The sequence below is a fragment of the Suncus etruscus genome, chromosome 4, assembly GCF_024139225.1.
Source record: "Suncus etruscus isolate mSunEtr1 chromosome 4, mSunEtr1.pri.cur, whole genome shotgun sequence".
NCBI lineage: Eukaryota > Metazoa > Chordata > Mammalia > Eulipotyphla > Soricidae > Suncus > Suncus etruscus.
Window position 1 is genome coordinate 104,518,840 of NC_064851.1, and position 23,630 is coordinate 104,542,469.

The window sequence follows — 23,630 nt, forward strand, 5'->3', positions numbered from 1 at the left end:
GAGTGCAGCCATGGCTCTGGAGGCCTCCTTGGCTGAGCTGCATGCAGCGGCCCGCTTGCCCAGTGTGCCAGGACTTCCTGAAGGAGCCCATGACCCTGAGCTGTGGCCACAAACTGCTGTGGTTCATGCCTGCAAGCAACACTGGAGGAACCTGCAGGACGTCCTGCCCTGCCCCGTGTGCCTACACCCCTGCAGACCATTGGCACCCCCCAGAAGAACACGCAGCTGGGGCAAGTGGCTGACCTGGTCCAGCAGATTCTATGCCATGAGGGTAAAGAAGAAAGAGGAGGTGCAGGAGGAAAAGAAGAAGAAGAGGAGGGCAGAGGCCACTGTGAGAGGCACCAGCAAGTCCTGAGCTGTTTTGCGAGGACGATCTGGAGCTGCTGTGTGGCCAGTGCGCTGCCTCCCCTGACCACCAGGCTCATGTCCTGACTCCCATCACACAAGCTGCCGCTCATCACAAGGAAAAGCTCAAGAGCTGCCTGGGGCATCTGGGGGAAGCAGCTGGAGGAGGCAGAAAGGGCCTTGGCCAGGCAAGAGTCGGAGATACAAGCCCTGAAAGAGAAAGTGCCAGCGCCAAAGTCATCAGTTCGACCGCGAGACTGAGCACTTCAAGTACCACTTGCAAGATGCACTGAAAGACATTGATTCGGGTGCCCACTCGGAAATGGGGTTCATTACAGATGCGCTCAGGAAGAACCAGATGGATCTGTCTGACTATGCGGCCACGCTGGGCAGCCTGCTGAGAGATGCCACTCGGCAAAAGTCTGCAGACAGGACCTGGGTCTCCTGCTGCAGGTGGAGCAGGTCCACCAGCTGAGCCAGCAGGTTGGAAAGTCTGCAGTTCCCAGCAGTCTACTCGGCCCAGATCCCACCAAGGAGAACCTCACTGTCCTTCCGCATTACATGGGCCTGCACAACCTCATCACCAAGTTTCAGGAGCACATGACCTTCGATCCTGAGACCGCTCACCCCAGCCTCGACATCTCCCCAGATCGGCGAACCGTGGCCTTTTCCTTAGAAAACAGGCCATGTCCCTCTGCCTTTCATCCCCGGGCCTTCACCTCCTCCTACACGGCCATCCTGGGATCACAGGGCTTCAATTCTGGCCGGCATTTCTGGCAGGTGGAAATCCGGGGTACTGGGATGTGGTCTATAGGTGTCTGCAAAGACTCCTACCCCAGAAACCTCCTCATGAGTCAGTGTTGGGCCTTCGGGATGTACTTCTCCCAGGAACCCCAGGAAACCCCGAGCCACATTGGCGTTTTCCTGGACTTGGAGCTGGGGCAGATTTCCTTTTACAGCTTGAGGAGCAGAGCTCACCTTCATACCATCACCACCCCCTTTCAAGAAAAGCTCTGGCCCTATTTCTTCCTCTCCGGGAGGACCTTGAACTTTTCCATGACACTCTTATAAGAGGACTCAGTGAATAGTGCTTTGCTGGCTGCTTTGGATCACCCCAGGTTGGTAATAAAGTCCAGGCCTTCTTAAGTCTGTGTGTCATTCATTTTTTTATTCTTCAGACTCTGGTTTTATGCTCGGTCCCCCCCACCCCGACCTGACCAAATTGTCAGAAGAATCCACTGCTTCTCTCCTGGGTTGGGAGGAGGGTCAGGCCTTTTCAGTTTCCATCAGGGCTCCCATCAGTGACCTCCCTCTCCCAAAGTAATCTTCTCCCTTTTATGCTTGCTGAATTATAGCTGCAAGGTCCCAACACTTGAAGCCTCAGGTGATATATTTCTGGAAATATATCTGGGCTCCAACTAAATCCCTCTGTTTTTTTTGGAGGTTCTTCTCTCAGTTGTGTTCAGAATCTCCTGCTGGTGTCCAGGCTTACAACTGGGTGCCTCCAACACTGGATGTCCAGGATGAGGGCAGGAAGCACTATAAATGTGATTCTTCTGAGGATCAGTTATTAAGGAGGAAGAGAGCCAGTAATGTGACAACTCTCTGAGAGCATTCCAGCAATATTCTGTCCTGTCCAACTCCCAGATTGGGGTGGCAGGAGATGTGGGGGGGGCTGTCAATGGACCTTCTCCACTCCCTGTGTTGCTCTGAAACATCAGTGAGACTTGAGGAAGTGACTACCACTGAGGTGGGTTGTACCCGTGTATGTCTTTGTCTTGAAGAGCCAAAGATGCTCAAAGGCAGCAGGAGAGATTGTCGTTGCCCAGTGTCCTGAAGCTGCTAGTGGAGTGGTTCTGTCAAACTGACAGGGCATCTGGGTCCCAGTCAGAAGGCCCAAGATCCCCCTCCAAGAACAGGGCTTCAGATATGTCTTAAATTAATTCCCACTCAGTGACCATAAAGGATACAGGAAAAAATAATCATCTTTTTTGTTTTGTTTGTTTTTGTTTTGTTTGTCACACCTGGCAATGTTAGGGATTACTCCTGAATCTGCCCTCAGAATCACTTCTAGAGGTGCTTGAGTGTTGCAAATCAGCCCCTGATGAGGTTGACTGATGGAGGGATGGAGGATGAGGCCTTTCTCCTCCAGCTCTCACCCCGCGTCTGTTACCCTGTTCAGCCGGTGGTTCTGAGGTGAATGCGGTGGGAAGAAAGTCAACCGGCAGTTAGGCTTCCGAAGAAAACAGCTCTTTATTCCCTGAAGAGGCCAAAGCCAAAGGCCTAAGAAAAAAAAAACCTCACCATCACAGACCCTTGCTTTTATGCCCCAGAATCAGGTACCACTCTAGGGTGGGAGCAGAATGCCAGGTCACACCTTAGGGTAGGGCACAATCACTGATCAGGGTAGGGTCAGTAACATAATAATCCCATTGGAAATGTTTACATATACAACACTTGAGTAAGCCATATGGGATGCCAGAGATCAAACCCAGATGGGCCATGTGCAAGGTAAATTGCCCTCTCCATTCTGCTATAACTCCAGCCCTGAATAAATAGATTATTTATGTGTCTTCAAGCTGATTAGAAAATTGCTTTCACAGCATATTTATGATTGTATTTCTGTTACCATGCATTTTTTTTTTTTTTTGGTTTTGGGGCCACACCCCGGCGATGCTCAGGGGTTACCTCCTGCTGTCTGCTCAGAAATAGCTCCTGGCAGGCACAGGGGACCATATGGGTCATCGGGATTCGAACCAACCACCTTTGGTCCTGGATCGGCTGCTTGCAAGGCAAACACCACTGTGCTATCCTCTCCGGGCCCAAGGGTTACTCTTTTTTTTTTTTTTTTGGTTTTGGGCCACACCCCTTTACACTCAGGGGTTACTCCTGGCTAAGCGCTCAGAAATCGCCCCTGGCTTGGGGGGACCATATGGGGACGCCGGGGTGATCGAACCACAGTCCGTCCTACGCTAGCGCTTGCCAGGCAGACACCGTACCTCTAGCGCCACCTTCCCAGCCCCGCAAGGGTTACTCTTGACTCTGCTCAGAAATGGCTCCTGGAAGGCTCTGGGGACTATATGGAATGCCACGGGTCAAATCTGGGTTGGCTACACACAAGGCAAGCGTTCTACTGCTGTGCTATTGCTATGGTCCCTGATTATTAAGGTTTGTTTGTTTGTTTTTGGTTTTTGGGTCACACCTGGCAGCGCTCAGGAGTTACTCCTGGCTCTATCCTGGCAGGTACAGGGAAACCATATGGAATGCCAAGATTCGAACCACTGTCCTTCTGCATGCAAGGCAAACGCCTTACCTCCATGCTCTCTCTCTGGTCCCTGATTTTTAAAGTTTCTATGTAGTACAGATAAGGCTTATATATTTATAGGTAGTCAGGTAGACAGACAGACAGACAGACAGACCAGACAGACAGACAGACAGATAGATAGATAAATAGATAGATAGATAGATAGATAGATCTAAAACCTTGGCTTTATTTCATGAATATTTTTTTTTTGGCCACACCCGGCGGTGCCTCAGGGGTTACTCTTGGCTGACTGCTCAGAAATAGCCTTCTTGGCAGGCACGGGGGGACCATATGGGACACCGGGGATTTGAACCAACCACCTTTGGTCCTGAATCAGCTGCTTGCAAGGCAAGCGCCGCTGTGCTATCTCTCCGGGCCCTCATGAATCTTTTTATTATTAGTTTTATCCTACTTTGGGGGGGGGTATGGGCCACACCTCAGGAACTCCTCCTGGCTCTGTGTTCAGAAATTGCTCCTGGTTTGGAGTACCACATGGGATGCCAGGGATCAAACTCAGATCTGTCCTGGGTAGGCTGCATACAAGGCAAACATCTTACCAACATGCTATTACTCTAGTACTCCTACTTTTTTTCCTGAAAACTTGGGGAGGCATACCTAGTGGTGCTTAGGGATTACTTCTGGCTCTTTACTCAAGAATTACTCTTGTTAATGCTGGAACCATCTGGGATGCTGGAAAATGATATAGCTCGCCATATGCAAGGCAAACTTCCTACCTGCTGTACTATTTAGCTCTCCATGGCCTCTCTTCTCTAATTTCTTGATATTTTCTTTAAACTACAATTTTTGGCTTTATTTGTGATTGTTCTTCTAGTTCTTTGAGGTTTAAGATTAAATTGTTGATTTTCAATTTGCATAAAGAACTTATCAGCATTTGCTGATTTGGAGATCATGAAAAGCAGTTACACTTCATTCCAAGTCTTCAGGTTTGTAGGCTAATTTTCAGCAATTACCTGCTAAGATATATTTTTATGTGACATTCCATGAACATAGTATTTTTTTTTTTGGTTTTTGGGCCACACTCGTTTGACACTCAGGGGTTACTCCTGGCTATGTGCTCAGAAATCGCCCCTGGCTTGGGGGGGACCATATGGGACACCGGGGGATCGAACCGCGGACCGTTCCTTGGTAGCGCTTACAAGGCAGACACCTTATCTCCAGCGCCACCTTCCCGGCCCCAAACATAGTATTTTTATACAAATTTATAAGCATAGAATGGGGCCAGAGGAATAGCACAGTGGTAGGATGTTTGTCTTGGGATGAACCCAGGTTGGATTCCAGGCATCTCATAAGGTCCCCTGAGCCTTCTGGGGTGAGTTCTGAGTGCAGGGCCAGGAGTGACCTCTGATTGCCACCAGGTATACCCCAAAAGAGGTATGCTGTAGTATTTACAAAACTTTTGTTTTGTTTTGTTTTTGCCTTGTTTAACTGAAATGTGTTTGGCTTTGCCAGTGTAGATGGATTCATTTATTCCTCTACAGGGTCTAAAATATTAATTAAGTACAATTGTGCAGACTAGCTGACCACAGCACATCCTGTTCTCAGAACATCTGTATTTGGGCTCGAGGGAATAGGACTTCAGGTGAGAATCATCACACCTGGAAAACAGGCTGCAGAATTGGTACAATGTGGCAAAGCCAGTATAAAACACAGACGAGGCACATGCCACTTGGCTCTGTGCGAAGGCTCTTTGCTACTGTCCCCACCAAAGGAGTCTGCTTCCTCAAGCAGCCTTCTTGCAATATACTCCATACATTTGTTTCTTAGTTGTCTTAATGCTAACTTGGGGCAAATTCTTTTACCCACCCCAGCCCAAACAGCCAGAATCTTACCCATGGCATTCCATCGTTTTCAAATAGTCACTACTTCCTCAATGTAAAGATGCTTAACAATCATTGGAGAACCAGTAACACAATGTTGTGTGGGTAAATATTCAAATTGAATGCAAAGTGAAATAGATCCTCAGGATTCCCAAGGAAATGAAGAGTTCCAAATACATTTCTTTTTAAAAACAGGGTGCAGTGTGGGTCTCATGGTAGCTGGAAAACACATCCATCCTATAATCACAGAAGAGAATATTGTAGTGATACTGCACAAATCATCTGTTCCTGTTAAAGTCATACACACCTTCACATCTCTGCTCTCCATGACAGTGAGACTTATTAGATGTGTGAAGTGTGTGGGTGACAGAAGGAAAGGGGAGGTCACAAGAGGGACTGTGTGGTCACCATTTTTAATCATCTTTATCATTCATGTTTTATTGCAAATCAGAATAGGTGGGGAAAAGAAACAAAGTTGGGTTCAGGTGTCAGGACAAGAGGATAAACAAAACACCAAAAGGTAAGATATTTCAAGTCACTTGCTTCTTCTAGACACTAACTATAAAATGAATAATTTTTTAGAAACTAGAAATGAGGGTGCCGGAGAGATAGCACAGCGGCGTTTGCGTTGCAAGCAGCCGATCCAGGACCTAAGGTGGTTGGTTCGAATCCCGGTGTCCCATATGGTCTCCCGCCTGCCAGGAGCTATTTCTGAGAAGATAGCCAGGAGTAACCCTGAGCACACCGCACGGTGTGGCCCCAAAACCAATATAAATAAATAAATAAATAAATAAATAAATAAATAATAATAAATAAATAAATAAAATAGTTGCTTTGGGGCCGGAGAGATAGCATGGAGGTAAGGCATTTGACTTGCATGCAAAAGGTTGGTGGTTCAAATCCTGCATCTCATATGGTCCCCCAAGCCTGCCAGGAGCGATTTCTGAGATTGGAGCCAGGAATGGCCCCTGAGTGCTGCTGGGTGTGACCCCCCCAAAAAAAATTGGGAAGAAACTAGAAATGAGGTTGGGTGGGATATGAACACACAGACACAATTCATTCCGAGTCAGGACAGTTGCATCACAAACAAACACACAAGAGGGGTGGGTGGGAAGGTTTTATTGTTGAGCAGAAGAGTCCATGTAAAAGAAGGAGGCTTGAGGTGGCTCTAGAGTACAAGTTCCCGGGCAGAGACTGGAGGGTGACACTGTTGCCTAACCCTCAAGCTCAAGGTACAATGGATTTTGCTGATAACTGTATAAAGAGCAGAGTTTGGGGGAGAAGGGAGAATCAACAGCACCCAGACTGCAGGAGGGCTTTGACTTTATTACCAGAACTTGATTACACAGGAAGCAAACAAGACAGAGAATATTCACAAAGGATTTGCCATCAGCTCAGACAACAGTCAAGGCATGCTAAGGAGGAGGGCTCAATACATAAATAGAACAGGAGCTTTCTGTAAAGCTGCCATAGAGTGTGTATGAGTAGCATTGATGATCCATATTTTATTTTATTTTATTATTTTTGTTTTTGGGTCACATCCGGCAGCACTCAGGGGTTTCTCTTGGCTCTATGCTCAGAAATAGCTCCTGGCAAGCTCGAGAACTATATGGAATGCCGGAATTCCAACCACTGTCCTTTGGCATGCAAGGCAAATGCCTACCTCCATGCTATCTCTCACCCTGATGTCCTATATTTTAAAAAGAAACTTCTCCCAACTCATAGACCAGGAAGAAGCCAACATGGTTTTGTCCTGGCCATTCATTCATGTGAATGCCCAGGAGCAGTTTGAACTGCCAGCAACCATTGGCCGGGGACGATGGAAGGGAGAATTTAAGAACATAAACCATTGATGGGTTCTCAGAGAGGATAAGATTGGGTGAGTGGTTTCAGGGTCCATGATAAGGTCCCTCTGAAACTTGCTCTTGAGGTTGTACAGACAAGCGTAGTGTGGGGGTAAACGTGTGGATCTGCTCTGTGGCTCATGGTCAAGGTTTTGGGATGCTCCACACAACCAGTGCCACTGCCAGTGCAAGAACCTGATGCTAGCAAGAGGCCAAGTCAGTTTGCAGCTGCAGCCACCTGATGTCCTCCTTCTCCTCGTCCTTGTCCTCCTCGTCCACATCCTCCTTGTCCTACACCTTGTCCTTCACCCTCCTCCGCCGCCTCCTCTTCTTCCTCTTCTTTCTACTCTTCCTCTCCATCCTTCACCCTCATGCACAGAATGCAGGACCAGGTCAATCAAGTCCTTCAGCTGCATGTTTTTCTGGGGACGCCTATACGTGCAGGCACACAGAGCAGGACAGGACATCCTGCAGGCACTATCCACAGCAGTTGTGGTCACAGTCCAGGGTCACGGCTCCTGCAGGAAATCCCGGCAGGGGGCCTCTGCACGTAGATCAGCCTATTTTTCTTTTTTTGGGGGGGGGGCACACTTGGCAGCACGTAGAGGTTACTCCTGGTTCTGAGCTCGGAAATCACTCCTGGAAGCTTTGGGGGTACCATATTGTAAACTGGGGTCCAATCTTGCCCAGCCTCCTGCAAGGCAAATGCCCTCCCAGCTGTGCTATTACCTGGCCCATTTGCAACTTATTTTGAAGAATTCTTTTAAATTTCCCACAGTTGCAAGGACTATATTCTTTTTTTTATTTTTTTTTTTTTTTTTTGGTTTTTGGTTTTTGGGCCACACCCTGTGACGCTCAGGGGTTACTCCTGGCTATGCGCTCAGAAGTTGCTCCTGGCTTCTTGGGGGACCATATGGGACACCAGGGGATCGAACCGCGGTCCGTCCTAGGCTAGCACAGGCAAGGCAGGCACCTTACCTCCAGAGCCACCGCCCGGCCCGCAAGGACTATATTCTATCTTTCCTGTGAGTTGTACATCCTATCAACCTAGAGGACAAACTGCAGCAGCTTCCCCTCCAGGCCCTGCAGATGGCTGGCAAGGGCCCAGAACAGCAGAGATCAGAGCTGCAGTTCCCCCTGCCACTGCATAGTCCTGGGCCTGCCCCTGCCCCTACCCTGGCACCAGGCACAGACATGTCCCTGGCGGCCTTCCTGGCTGAGCTACTTGTAGTGCCCTGCTACCCAGTGTGCCAAGATTTCTTGCCGAATCCTATGACTCTGGGCTGTGACAACTGCTGTGGCTCATGCCTGCAGCAAAACTGAGAGCCCTGCAGGATATCCTGCCCTGGCTCATATGCCTGCATGCCTGCAGGCACAAAGACTCCCTGAGGAACACACAGCTGGGGACATAATTTACCTGCTCTGGAAGCTTCCCAGCAAGAGGTTGAAGATCACAGAGCAGGAGAATAAGGAGGAGGAAGTGGGGGGGGGGGAGGAACTTGCCCCGATTTCTCAGTCTTCATCCTTTCGCTGCTTATGCTGGATCTGAGTCTTGTTGGCAATGAATGCTGACCCTCTTATAAACATTTTCTAGGTTGTATTTTGTATGGGAAGTTCTGAAAAGAAAATGATTGTTCTGAGTGGGGAAAGGAGACGAAGGTACCTATACCCCTTGGTCTAAATATTGCAAACCACAGTGCCAAGAAAGGGGAGAAAGAGAGAAGGAGGAGAGAGAAAAAAAATACCTGCATAAGAGGCAGAAGAGGGGGAAGGACATGAAGGAAAATGGGGACATTGGAGGGGGAAATGTGCTCTGGTAAAGGGTGTTGGACATTATAGGACTGAAAATCAATCATGAACAACTTTGTAACTGAAAAAAACCTAACTGAAATATAAACAACGTGTAACCACACTTTTTAAGTAAAGTAATTAATTATTTGGGACCACACCCGGTGATGCTCATGAGTTACTCCTGGGTATATGCTAAGAAATTGCTTCTGGCTTGGGGGACCATATGGAACATCAGGAAATTAAACTGTGGTCCGTCCTAGGCTAGCGCCAGCAAGGCAGATGCCTTAACACTCCGTGCCACCACTCGGGATCCTAAATAAAGTAATTAATATTAAAAAATGAAATTGCTGAGTTTGAGTTCAGTTATGAAGTCTGAATGTGGTTTTCCTCCCTCTACTTCAGTTTCAGCCCACCATCTGAAAAAGTTCCTCTTCCAGGGAATGAGACCCTGTACGGGAACTTTTCTCCTGGGATCCCTAGCACTAGGACCCCCACTGGTCTCCCCTCTTCACCTCTCCTCTGGACATATGACTGCCCCTCTCTGTTTATTAAGCCTCAGTAAGGGTGAACCTGTAGCTGTGTTTGTGGACAAGTTCAACCAGCTCCCAGCATTAGTCATAATTAGTTCCTTTTCTTTTCCCTGACCAGCCATGTTCAATTCTATTTTTACAAAGAGAAACTACCTAGAAGAAAGAACAGAGAGGAACCCCACCAGAACAGGACCCCCAAGTTCATCTTTTAGAAGTGACCCTCCATAAAGAAAGCCCAATTAGCAACTCTTCCTCTACCCAGTATTACTAGGAGTGAGACTGGGGGGAGGGGTGGGCAAAAGCACAAAGAAAAGAAATAAAGGATTTACTTGGTTTTAGAGGAGAGAGTGGATTATGTTCCCCCAAATACCATAATTTCTGGGGTCAAGTTTTTCACATATGGGAGAAATCTTAAGATTCAACCTATCCAGAGTTCAGTGGGTAAAGTCTTACCACAGGAAAAGTACCTTTGAGATATGGCCTCTGCCATGCCAGCTGATTTTGAACACATGCCAGCTGATTTTGTGTGTGTGTGTGTGTGACAGAGAGAGAGACAGAGAGAGACAGAGAGAGAGAGAGAGACAGAGAGAGATGGACCACTGATAAAGCCACAAAGAGATGAAGTGGCAAGGCCACTGATGCTCTTTAAATCACATTTAAATCTAAGGCACTAGTGCCAGCCTGCTGTTGAACTTGTTGGGAGGGCTGGAAACCTACCCTGAGCACTGGGGTGGAGCCCATCCTTTTCATTGGATAGGATCAGAGAGGGATGATCTGAGCCATCTCGCTGGCCTGGAGTGAATTTGTTTAGTGCTCCACTAGAGAGGGTGAGTTTCCCCTGAGCAGGGGTTGGGATTAGGCAGGACAATTGGGGAGTGGGGAGTTCCTGAATAAAAGCAACTAGAATCTAATCAGTGGAAGCAAAGGAAAGAACCCAACCACAGCTTATAAATCAGGCTTCTCATCCAAAGGGGGCGCCCGTGGCTTCTTCCCTGAGTCCTGGATACAGTTTGGTCTGCAGGAAAAAGGAGCTAGGAGTTCTTGCATCAGAGCAGAACCCAGACTTGGGCAGAGTGGAACAGGGAGATTGACCATGGTGAGGAGGAATGGGACAGCCATGGGGGAAGGAAATAGGGTGTTCACAGGAGAGAAGCTGGGGTAGGGAAGGCAAGAAGGGGAATTGTGTGCAGTTCCAGAAAGTTCCATCCAGCTCGAATGTCTTCCATTCTGTTTGTTAGGAATTTTCCAAGTCGAACAGGCGGTGTCTTCTGTGGATCTTGGGGGGAGGGACTCACAAGGAGGATGTAGATGGAGAAGAAGTTCAGGGTTGCTGGAGGACACTCAGCTGAGGGAGAGTGTGGGAAATTGTGTACATCCATCCCAGAACCAAACTTTTATGAAAACAAACGTTCTACAAGAAAGATCAGTGCCAGTCTTTTGAAAATGATGCTCTTTCCAAAATGACTCCCTAGTTAAGCTTCTCAGAAGGGTGTATTTCTACAACTGTAGCTTAAGTGTTGGGAGTTTTTTTCTTAATATATATCTGTTCATTTCAGCCAGTGGTATGCAATTGTTACTCCTAAAATTACAAAATTGTATGTATTAAATGATATGCGGACTTTTTTTTTTTTTTGAGCAGTGACGCTCAGGTTACTTCTGGCTATGTGCTCAGAAATCGCTCCTTGTTTGGGGGACCATATGGGATGCTGGGGATGGAATTGTGGTCCTTCCTTGGCTAACGCCTGCAAGACAGATACCATATCACTCTGTGCCATATCTCTGGCTCCATACATACAGGGATTTTTTTTAATTGTTTTGAGTGTGTAAATTAATTAGCAAGTTTACAAAGGCCATAGCAAAAAAAGAGACACAAACACTCCCAATTAGTGTTATTTTGTTTTTTGAAGCATACACCCAATTGTGTTCAGGACTTACTCCTGGCTCTGCACTCAGAAATTACTATGTCAGTGTTCAGGGAACCATATGGGATGCCAGAGATTGAGCCTGGGTTGGCCTCATGTCAGGCAAATGCTCTATCTGTTGTGTTCTCTTTCCTGGCTCTAACATTTATCTGTTATTTGGGGACCCTATGATATCATTTATCAGAATTTTCTGCAATCAACTTCCCTCATATAGATCCAGTAACCAGTCCATCCCCCACTCCTGTCATTAGTGTGGAGAAAGTCATTAATTTCTATATATAGCTAAAATGACATATAAAGCTGGAGTGATAGTACAGCAGGTAGGATATTTGCCTCGCATGTGGCCAACCTGAATTTGATTCCAGGCATTCTTTATGGTCCCCTGAGCCCCAAGAGTGGAGAGCAGAGTGAGGAGTAACCCCTGAGCACTGCTGAATGTGGCCCCCCAAACAAAACAAAACAAAAAATAATTCACCATATATCTTTTCATGAGCACATTGAGCATACTGTACTGAATGACTGTAGTTGTATCTATCTTGTTTGGAAACCTACCAGGGAAATAATGATAGTAAATCATGTAAATAGTGCCCTGTCATTTATAAGGATGTTCTTCATATATATTCATATATATGTATATATTCTTAGGAAATAGGTGGATTTTGCCATAGGATTAGCCACAATCTGAATTTTGCATTTCTATCACATTGCCTTAGGTTTTCATCTCTCCTGATAGTGGCGCCTCCTGCCGACCAAAGGACAAACTGCAGCTTCCCCTCCAGTCCAGGAGCAGCAGAGGTTAGAGCTGCAGCTCCGTTTCCCCCCTCCTACCCGCTTCTCCCCTCCTAACACCCTCCACCCCTGGATGCTGCACATTCCCAGGCATGACTCTGCCCCTGCACCTGGCACCAAGCACAGACATGGTCCTGGTGGCCTCCTTGCCTGAGCTGCATATAGAGATCCACTGCCCCTGTGCTAGGATTTTCTTGCAGGAACCCAAGATCCTGGGTTGTGGCCACAACTGCTGTGACTCATGCTTGCAGCGGCGCTGAAAGCAAATGCAGGTTGTCCTACCCTGCCCCGTGTGCCTGCACCCCTGCAAGCAAGGGCCTCCCCAGAAGAACACGCTGTTGGGGTACATGATTCACCTGGTACAGCAGCTTCCCAGCAAAAGATTGAATGTCGCAAAAGAAGTGGAATAGGAAAGGAGAAGAAAAAGAAAGAAGAAGCAGCAGAGGGCAGAGGCCACTGTGAGAGGCACCATATGTCCTGAGTCTATTCTGCAAAAACGACCTGGAGCTGCTGTGTGGCCAGTGCGATGCCTCCCCTGACCACAAGGTCCACTTCCTGACAGCCATCACAGGAGATGATGTTCATCATGGGCAGAGGCTCAAGAGCTGCTTGGGGCGGCTGGGGAAGCAGCTGGAAGAGGCAGAAATGATCTTTGAAAGGTAGATGTGGAGGGACAAAAATGGAGAGGCATGGTAGAAAGTCAGAGGAAGGAGCTGTGCAGCTATTTCCAAGGACTGAAGCATGTCCTGGGATCAGAGCAGGATGACTTGGTTAAGAGTCAACTGGTCGGGCCCAGAGAGATAGCACAGCGGTTTGCCTTGCAAGCAGCCGATCCAGGACCAAAGGTGGTTGGTTCGAATCCTGGTGTTCCATATGGTCCCCCGTGCCTGCCAGGAGCTATTTCTGAGCAGACAGCCAGGAGTAACCCCTGAGCAATGCTGGGTGTGGCCCAAAAACCAAAAAAAAAAAAAAAAAAAAAAAAGTCAACTGGTCTATTGAGGGCTGATTTCTGCAAAGGGATCCGAAGCATGAAAGAATTGTCTGGGCTGAGCTCCCTCCTCAAGACCAGCCTGAGCATCCTCACCATGCTCTCGAGTAGGCTGATTAGCCCCTCCTAAAGGTGGTCAAAATGCGCAGTTGCAGAGGGCCCAGTGCCAAAGCAAGGAGCTCCCCCAAACCTACCAGCATTCCAAGTCCATCTGCACTTTCCTCCCACATGCCTTTGGTTGCAGAACATAATGAGCCTATTACAGGTAGATGTGACCCTGGATCCTGAGACGGCACATCCAGGTCTGTTTGTCTCCCAGGACCAGAGAATGGTCCTTTACTGCCAGGAGAACCAGCCTGGGGGCCCTGATGCTCTCATCAATACACACAGACCTCATTTCGCTGTCCTGGGTGCTGAGGGATTTGATGGCAGCTAATGCTCCTGGCACATTGCAATAGATGGCTTGGGTAGATGGTCCTTAGGCATGTGCAAACTAGTTCTACAGAAACTTTCCTGTCACCTGGTGCCCAGACGCGAGTAAGACATTCTCCCTCTTGCCCACTCTCAGTCTCCAATTCAGCATTTTCCTGGATTATGAATTAGAAGAAATCACCTTTTACAAGCTGAGAAACAGATCTCACTTCCAAACAATCGCTGCCTTGTTCCTGGGGAGCCATCTGCCCTATTTCGCTACTAGATGCTCCTCCAAGTCACTCTCCATGAGCATTGTCAGAGACGGGTGTGGGATGCTTTGCTGATGTTCTGTTTCCTAAGTACCTGTTTTGTTGGAAATGCAGAGTCTGTATTGTGGAGTTTCTCCTGGATTTGTAACATGCACTGAAGAAAGTGGTGAACATTGGATGAATGAAACTCAGTCATGAACAACTTTGCAATTGTGAAAAAAAAAAACAAAAAACACCGAATTGTATTATGAACAACCTTTTAACCATGGTATTTATATAAAGTAATTTATTTATAAAGAAATTCTGGGGCTGGAAAGATAGCACAACAGTAGTTCATTTGCCTTGCACATCACAGTGACCTGGGATAGACCCGGGTTCGATCCCCAGTATCTCATATTGTCCTCTGTGCCTGCCAGGAATTATTTCTGAGCATAGAGCCAGGAATAACCCCTGAACAGCACCCGATGTGGCCCCAAAACTAACAAACAAAAAAAAAAGAGAGAAATTTTTTACTTGTGGATGGGTAGGTTGAAAGGGGCCCCTCTGGCCTGCCCTATGGATGAACCTTACTTGCCATATTGATAACATCCCATGAGGTATGACCCCTCACATAGTTTGAGCATAGAAGCCCAGTAATAATGACCTTGCAGTGTTGTTCTATTAAAACAGACTCTCGGACCCCAATCTTGGTCTAGGTTACTTACCTAGTCTGATTAAATAGAGTAAATGAAAACCCTCCTTGTTTGCCCACTGTAGATGGTCTCAGTGTGCTTGATTAAGAAAATGCCTGTTACCACAATATTGAGTGCTGGGAATAGAATAAGAGTTTTGTCAGATGTCTGACTGCTTGGGATTTTTCTTCCCACCCTTCTTTCACCATAGACCCCACATCTGGGGAAGATGTGAGGAAAGTCAGATGCTTTCAATGGGAAAGTGTCCCATGAGCCTGCAAGAAGTTCTCCCACTCTTTACCCCTCTCCACCCTGGTGGTCTTCTTCTCTACAACACCCAAGAGTGGCTTTGCCCCTTATCTCAATAGTCTATGTAGTTACCTTCCTCTGCCCTGTAGTCTTATAAAGTGAGATGTAACCCCGCATCCTCTTTTTTTTGTGTCATGGCACCAGAACTGAGTTGTGAGTGTATGTTGACCTTATTTAACTTTATTCATTTTAGCTTTAAAAAAAAAAAGAATTTTATGGACAGAGAGATAGCATACCAGGAGGGTGTTACCCCATATGTAGCTGACCCAGGTTTGATCCATGGCACCCCCACTGAGTTCTTGAGCCTGCCATGAGTGATTTCTGAGTTGAGAGCCAGGAAGATCTTCTGAGCACCAATAGGTGTGGCCCCAAAACAAAACAAAACAAAACAAAATAAAAATGAAAAGAATTTTAGCATCAGAACATACCATTTTCTGTAACCCAACTCACTCCTTTTCTAGCACCCAAACATGGCCCCATCTGATGACCTCAATAAGTTCTTATTCTATTAAACAACTAAAGTTTGGGTAGATTCCATTCAGCCTAGGTGAGCTGGTCTGAACAGTACTTAGACTATGCACACTTTTGTTCTTTTTTTAAGATCTCTCTCTCTCTCTCTCCCCCCCCCCCCCCCCGCAACTCTTGCATTACATAATTAAGGATGGGGCTGGATGGCGGTGGATGGCGATGGATTTCTTTCTGCCATCCCAGGCCTCGTGGCTCCGCATCCCCATTTAGCCAGCGGGTTCCAGGCCCAGGTAATCGGCGTAATCACTCACTCACAGGCAGGCGTCAGGAAGCAACAACTTTATTCATGCCCTATCCACCACATGTGTGTGGCCTACTCATAACCTTTCAAGCATTCAGCCATTCTAGGCTAGCCCTGTGTCTTAACTCACTTCAGCCATCTTCAGGGCCAAAGGAAACGGCCAAAAGGGCCGAATTCCCGCGGTCCCAGCCTTATCTAACTTTTCCAAGACCCCTCCCAGGAATGGGAGGGTCTTGCAGGTAAGGTTACACCTAATATTCAGTTCCCAAGACCCCTCCCAGAAATGGGTGGGTCTCAGGTATACTACATGCAACTACAGACATTTTTATATTCATGGTGCTTAAACAAAGACACTATTATAAGAAAAAATGAAAAATAAATCTTCGGGGCCAGAGAGATAACATGGTAAGGCATTTGCCTTGCATGCAGGAAGATGGTGGCTCGAATCCCGACACCACATATGGTCTCCTGAGCCTGCAGGAGTGCTTTCAGAGCATAGGGCCAGGAGTAGCCCCTGAGCACTGCCAGGTGTGACAGAAGAACCAAAATAAAATAAAATAAAATAAATCTTCAATCCATTTTCCTTTTCTTTCCTCTCTTCTTTTACTTCTTTCTCTTGCTTTTCTTCTTCCTCCTCCTCATCTACTTCTACTTCTTCTCTTCTTTTTCTTTCACCTCCTCTTCATCTTCTTCCTCTTCTACTTCTCCCTTCTTCCTCCTTTTTGTCTTCTCTTCTTTCCTTTTTCTCCTCTTCTTCCTCTTCTTTTTCTTCTTCCTCTTCCACTTTTTCCTCCTTTTCTTCTTCCTCTTCCTCCTCCTCCACTTTTTCCTTCCTCTTCTTTCTTTTTCTTTGTGTTTTTCTTCCCCTTCTTTCCCTCTTCTTTTTCATCTTCCTCTTCCTCTTCTCACACTTTCTCCAACTCTTCTTAACATTCTTTTCCCGAGTCTCTAGGACTTCAATGATTTTATGTTGTTTCTGTTGAGTTTATCGAAGACTTCCATTTTCAACTGCTCACATTTTTGAGTAATTTATTCATTGTCTGATCATTTGCTTTAAGAACCTTAAATCTCTTTTGTATAGTGGTTTTTACTATGTGCTGTGCTGGGTTCATGGAAGATACAGGCTGCAGGGAGCAAAGCTCAGGGGCTGGGCTCCTGTGTCTTTACCTTATTGGGCGGGGCCTTAACTGGGTTTGGGTCCTGGAGTTTATGTTTAATGGCGTCTACTTGGTGGTCTTGGACAGAAAAGCAGACAGGGAACGAGGCAGCAGTCTTTTATCATGGCTTTTGGGTTTGGGCCCCAGGAGGGGCAGAGAGGAAATTTGGAGGATTGTAGAGGAGAGATGGAGGGAGAGTCAGCAAGAAAGATGGAGGAAGAAGCAGGACAAGCTGAAGAGAGCATGCTTAAGTAGGTTTAAGATTATAGGTCACTCAACTGGTGGATAGAGCCTTGAATAAAGCTGATGTCTCCGGAAATTTTTCTCCCTGCTGCTATCCTGAATCCTCAGACCCTCAGGCTAGAAAGGCTTGCAGACACATGGTCTGGGCTGGAGGAGAGAGGCCTCAACCTCCATCCATCTCTCCATCTGTTGCATTAAAGTCCTTTGGATGGGATTGGATGATGATGAAGGAATGAGAGGCCTTTCTCCTCCAGCCCAGGCCACGTGTCAGCCCCCTGTTCAGCCAGCGGTTCTGAGGTGATCATGGTAGAAAACTCACAGACAGTCAGGGTTCTGGTGATATCATCTTTATTCAACCCTACCCAACATGTGTGGCCTATCATAACCATTTAGCTGGATCATTATTCAGCCCTGCATTCTAACTTGTCTTTCAGCCATCTCTCCTCCTGCTCCCTTCTCCATCCTCCATCCACCCAAATCCCCCTTTTTCCCTCAGGCCAAACCTTTTTGTTATCTACCAAAGTTCCGCCCAGAAATGGGCAGGTCTTTCTTGTAGGTAAGGTTACACAGGAATAATGGGGGATGGGGTTACATCCATCCACCTCCATCCAACCCCATCCAAGGGCTGTTATTCAATATAAAATAAAAATAAAAAAAAGAACAAAAAAGAAAAAGGAAAAAGGGGGAGATTAATGTGGCAAGGGTTATTTTATTGGTTTGTTTTGTTTTGTTTTTACATAGGCATAGTAAGTATTGGGGGAAATTAGAAAGGAAATTTTCTTGGCCTAATCACTGACAATTAGACATGGAAATGGAATTAAGAATCTTTATTACCAGCACATCCTACATCAAAGACTCAATGACAAGTTCCCAAGCGCTTCAACATTATTCCCAAAGGACACTCAAGGACGAAGAGAAGGAAAAATCTCTGACAGAAAAATAAGGCACAAGTCTCTCGGTGAATGTGCCAGTGAGTGTGTGCAAGTGGGTCTTCTTGCTCATGTTGTAGAAGGAAATCTCCCCCAACTCGTAGTCCAGGAAGACCCCGAAGCAGGCGACAGCTGCTTTGCCCCGTGGGAGGCGGGACAGGCTCAGGGACACGGTCACGGGCACCTGCCAGCAGCCATTGCGCGGGGTCTGCGCGCCCGAGTGTCCCTGGAGAAGGCCTCGGTGCACACGCCCAGACACCAGACCCCCAAGCCGCGGATCTCCACCTGCCAGAAGTGCCGGCCGCCCCCGAAGCCCGGGGCCCCCAGGACAGCCATGAGGGAGGTAAAGGCACGGGGGCGCATGCCGGGACTGGGCTGGGCGCCCTCCTGGCAGTAGCTGGCGGTTGTCTGGTGGGAGATCAAGAGATCCGGGTGAGCGGTCTCGGGGTCCAGAATCAGGTGCACCTGGAACTTGTCCCTCATGTTGTCCAAGCCGATGTAGCTTGGGGGCAGAGAGGGACTCTCCCTTTTGTGCTCCCAGGAAGGGGCTTCAGGGAACCCCAGACTCTGGCACTGGCTCCAGGCCTGGTGCAGGGATCCGGCGTCCTGGAGGAGCTGGGCATCAGCCTGCAGACAAGCCTTCTGCAGCGCCATGAGCAGCTCCTTCACGGTGCAGGCCTCCCTAGACAGCTGCTCTTTGGTTTTCAGCATGTGTCGGTAAATACCGGACTTTCGGCGAACCAGCTTCTTCCCTATGGAACAGCCCTGTTTCCTCAAGAACTGCGCCAATTGGCTGCCTTCTTGGGTCACATTTTGCTTCTGCAGTTTCAACTGGCCTTTCAGCTCGGTGAACTCGGCATCGTTCCTTTCCAAGGCCCTCACTGCCTCCTCCAGCTGCTCTTCCAGCAGCCATAGGAGACTCTTGATCTTCGCCCTGTGGTGAGCAGCGGCTTCTGCAATGGGTGTTAGGTTGTGGGCCCGGTGGTCAGGGGAGGCCGCGCACTGGCCACACAGCAGCTCCAGGTCGTCCTCGCAGAACAGGCTCAGGGCCTGCAGGTGCCTCTCACAGAGGCCTCTGCCCTCTTCTTCCTCTTCCTCTTCGTTTTCTTCCTCTTCCTGGTCCTTAACACTGTTCGTCTCCCTCATGCACAGAATCTGCTGGACCAGGTCAATCATGTCCCCCAGCTGCGTGTTCTTCTGGGGGTGCCCATCTGTGCAGGGGTGCAGGCACACGGGGCAGGGCAGGACGTCGTGCAGGTGCTCCCAGCGCTGCTGCAGGCACGAGCCACAGCAGTTGTGGCCACATTCCAGGGTCACAGGCTCCTGCAGGAAAGCCTGGCACAAGGGGCAGCAGGCCTCTGCGCGCAGCTCAGCCAGGGAGGCCGCCAGGGCCATGGTCACACCCACTGCCACGGGCAAAGGCAAGCCCGGGGCTGTGCAGCAGGAGGGGATCTCTCAGCTCTGCTGCTCTGGGTTCTTGCCAGCCTTCTGCAGGGCCTGGAGGGAAGCTGCAGTTCGTCTTCTAGTCGGTAGACGGCACCACTCCAAGGAGAGTTGGAAACCTAAGGTAATGTTGGGATAAAAATGAAAATACAGATGTGGAAAAACCGATAAATCTAAGAGGTTCCCAAGAAGATGACAGACCCTAAGCAGAGGATCAATGTCTAAAAACTGACTTGCTACTTCTCCCAACACCCCTTTTGTGTCCTTAACTCGAAGGTCCTCCCCACCCCTGGTGGCATCTTCCAGCTCACCTGGATTCTGTGGTTGCACCTCGCTGTCGTGTGGACTCAGAGTTGGGTCCAAAGCCAGGAGGATGTTTACACCCCTCCTGCAGACTCCAGGCTCAGAGCTCAGAGCTCAAGGCTCGGCCAATCCACCAGCTTCAGAGATGCAAGGGAGTGAGAATGAAACTCAGGGGATTTTATAGACCTTAGGGTGGGTCCTTCCCTCTCCCATTGGTCAGATTCCAACATGCATTCTTTTCTCGGAAATGATTGGCTCCTGGAGGCATACCCTGATCCTTTAATTTGCATAGGATGGGGATTTCCTTGGCCCTGCCTCTGCCTCCCTAATCCACTAAACTTCCCTAGGAATTGGGAATCCCACTTGTTTCTTTCAGTTAAGGCGGCATTCTGACTGTCAGTTATTAAATGGATCTCTCCCCAATATGTAATCCATAAATTTCAAAATGGAAATGATGTTTAGGGTTCTGGGAATGTATTGTAGGTTTCTGTGAAAATCCTGCTGTACCACTTGGCATTTTCTATTTTGTTTGTGTGTTTTTGTTTGAGTCTACACCAGGCAGTGCTCAGGGGTTACTCCTGGCTCTGCCCTCAGGAATCACTCCTGGCAGGTACTGGGAACCATATGAGCTGCCAGGAATACCATCCAGGTCCTTCCTGGGTCAGCTAGTGCAAGGCAAATGCCCTCTCCTATGCCATCACTACAGCCCTGCCACTTAGCATGTTCTAGGCTGAAAAACAACCAGGTCAGCTGCATCTAAGGCAAATGCCCTCATGGCTAGGTTATTGATTCAACCCCAGAAGGGTGTTTTTTAAGGTTTATTCTATACAATCACCTTTTTGAATATGTGCCCCACTAAAAGACATGAAAATATATTTGGGTATTGGGTTCAGAATCAATCCTGGCCAGTTCTGTAGACCTTATGGGATGCCAGGGATCGAATCCAGATTTGCTGCTTGCAAGGCAAATACCCTATCCACTATGTTATCGTTTAGCCCAGTGAAATGAAAAATTTTAGATTATTATACTAGTGCACATTTTAGATGAAGGACTTTTGCCTTGCATGGAGCCAACCTTGGAAGGACTCTGATTCGATTCTCTACATCCCATATGGTCCCCAGAGCCTGTTAGGAGAAATTTCTGAGTACAGAATCAGGAATAACCCCTAGAACCACAGGGTTTAGCCCAAAAACAAAAACAAAAACAAATCTCTTTGATTGGCTTTATTGCCATGTTCACTATATATTGGTCTAGAACTGAACTAGAAAAATCTTCACATGTTTCACTGTACTTTATTTACAAAAAGGGAATCATTGGGGGCTAGAGAAACAATACAGCTACCTTGCTGTATTTGGCTCCATTGCAGTTGACCCCATTGCTATTCTAGTTTTATTCACATATGATTCCCCCAAGAACAGCCAAGAGTGTCCTCTGAGCAAAGAACTCAAAGTAAGAGGCCAGAGAGATATCACAGTGTTAGGGCATTTGCCTTATTTTGTTTTGTTTTTATTTGTTTTGTTTTGTTTTTGTTTGTTTGTGGGTTTTTTTTTTTTTTTTTGGTTACTGGCTCACACCTGGCGGTGATCAAGGGTTACTCCTGGTGATTAGCTAAAGAATCACTCCTGATAGGCTCATGGAACCCTATGGGATTCTGTGACTAGCAACCAGGTCAGCTGCATCTAAGACAAATGCCCTCATGGATAGGCTATTGATTCAACCCCAGAAGGGTGTTTTTTTTTTTGTTTTGTTGTTTTTTTGTTTTTGTTTTTGTTTTTGGTCACACCTGGCATTGCACAGGAGTTACTCCTGGCTGTCTGCTCAGAAATAGCTCCTGGAAGGCACGGGGGACCATATGGGACACCGGGATTCAAACCAACCACCTTTGGTCCTGGATCGGCTGTTTGCAAGGCAAACGCCGCTGTGCTATCTCTCCAGGCCCAGAAGGGTGTTTTTTAAGGTTTATTCTATACAATCACCTTTTTGAATATGTGCCCCACTAAAAGACACGGAAATATATTTGGGTATAAGTTCTGTAGACCTTATGGGATGCCAGGGATCGAATCCAGATTTGCTGCTTGCAAGGCAAATACCCTATCCACTATGTTATCGTTTAGCCCAGTGAAATGAAAAATTTTAGATTATTATACTAGTGCACATTTTAGATGAAGGACTTTTGCCTTGCATGGAGCCAACCTGGGAAGGACTCTGATTCGATTCTCTACATCCCATATGGTCCCCAGAGCCTGTTAGGAGAAATTTCTGAGTACAGAATCAGGAATAACCCCTAGAACCACAGGGTTTAGCCCAAAAACAAAAACAAAAACAAATCTCTTTGATTGGCTTTATTGCCATGTTCACTATATATTGGTCTAAAACTGAACTAGAAAAATCTTCACATGTTTCACTGTACTTTATTTACAAAAAGGGAATCATTGGGGGCTAGAGAAACAATACAGCTACCTTGCTGTATTTGGCTCCATTGCAGTTGACCCCATTGCTATTCTAGTTTTATTCACATATGATTCCCCCAAGAACAGCCAAGAGTGTCCTCTGAGCAAAGAACTCAAAGTAAGAGGCCAGAGAGATATCACAGTGTTAGGGCATTTGCCTTATTTTGTTTTGTTTTTGTTTGTTTTGTTTTGTTTTTGTTTGTTTGTGGGTTTTTTGTTTTTTTTTTTGTTTGTTTTTTTTTTTGGTTACTGGCTCACACCTGGCGGTGATCAAGGGTTACTCCTGGTGATTAGCTAAAGAATCACTCCTGATAGGCTCATGGAACCCTATGGGATTCTGTGACTAGCAACCAGGTCAGCTGCATCTAAGACAAATGCCCTCATGGATAGGCTATTGATTCAACCCCAGAAGGGTGTTTTTTTTGTTTTTTTTTTTTTTTTTGTTTTGTTTTTTTTTTTGGGTCACACCTGGCATTGCACAGGAGTTACTCCTGGCTGTCTGCTCAGAAATAGCTCCTGGCAGGCACGGGGGACCATATGGGACACCGGGATTCAAACCAACCACCTTTGGTCCTGGATCGGCTGTTTGCAAGGCAAACGCCGCTGTGCTATCTCTCCAGGCCCAGAAGGGTGTTTTTTAAGGTTTATTCTATACAATCACCTTTTTGAATATGTGCCCCACTAAAAGACACGGAAATATATTTGGGTATTGGGTTGTTTTATGTTGTTTGGAAATTACTCAAGCAGAAGGCCCTATTATTGCCAAGAAGCGTGAAGTTCAAAGAAGGGAGAACACACTCTTGGGTATTGGCAGGGGGCCCCTTGGTGAGATTCTCCAAAGCACATCAGGGGGCACAGAGGGCTCTGCTCAAAACTTGGCCACAAGTGGGCACAGGATAGAGACAGAGAGGAGGATTAGTGTGATAGGGAAAACACACCAGCACCCAGACTTCAGAAAGAACTCTGACTTTATTATCCCAACTGTGTTACACAGGAGGCAAACAAGACAGAAAATGAGGACTGGGGACTTGTATGAGCTCAGGCAAGAGTCATGAAAAATGCTATGGACAAGGAGCCAAGACAGAAGTAGGGCAGGAGCTTTCCCGTAAAGCTGACTTTGAGTGTGAAGAAGTGGGGGCAGTTAACCAAATTGTAAAAAGGCAACTTTTTTCCAAGTCATAGTCCATGCCAACATGGCTTGGTGCCTGGTGTGACTCCAAGTCGACCCCGGAAACGGAGTGCCAGCAGTATTTCGGGGGAACGACTCCTTGCACACCCCTAAGGACCACATGCCCGAGCCTTGGATTTCTACCTGCCAGAAG

The 23,630-nt window shown here is 47.3% G+C and overlaps 1 protein-coding gene across 1 annotated transcript; it reads right to left on the reverse strand.

Annotated features, from left to right (window-relative positions):
* Positions 1–18,286: 18,286 nt before the first annotated feature.
* LOC126007161 (tripartite motif-containing protein 75-like) lies at positions 18,287–19,507 on the reverse strand. The gene has a single exon (XM_049772641.1). The coding sequence runs from the start codon at positions 19,505–19,507 to the stop codon at positions 18,287–18,289; it is 1,221 nt and encodes a 406-aa protein (XP_049628598.1).
* Positions 19,508–23,630: the final 4,123 nt, after the last annotated feature.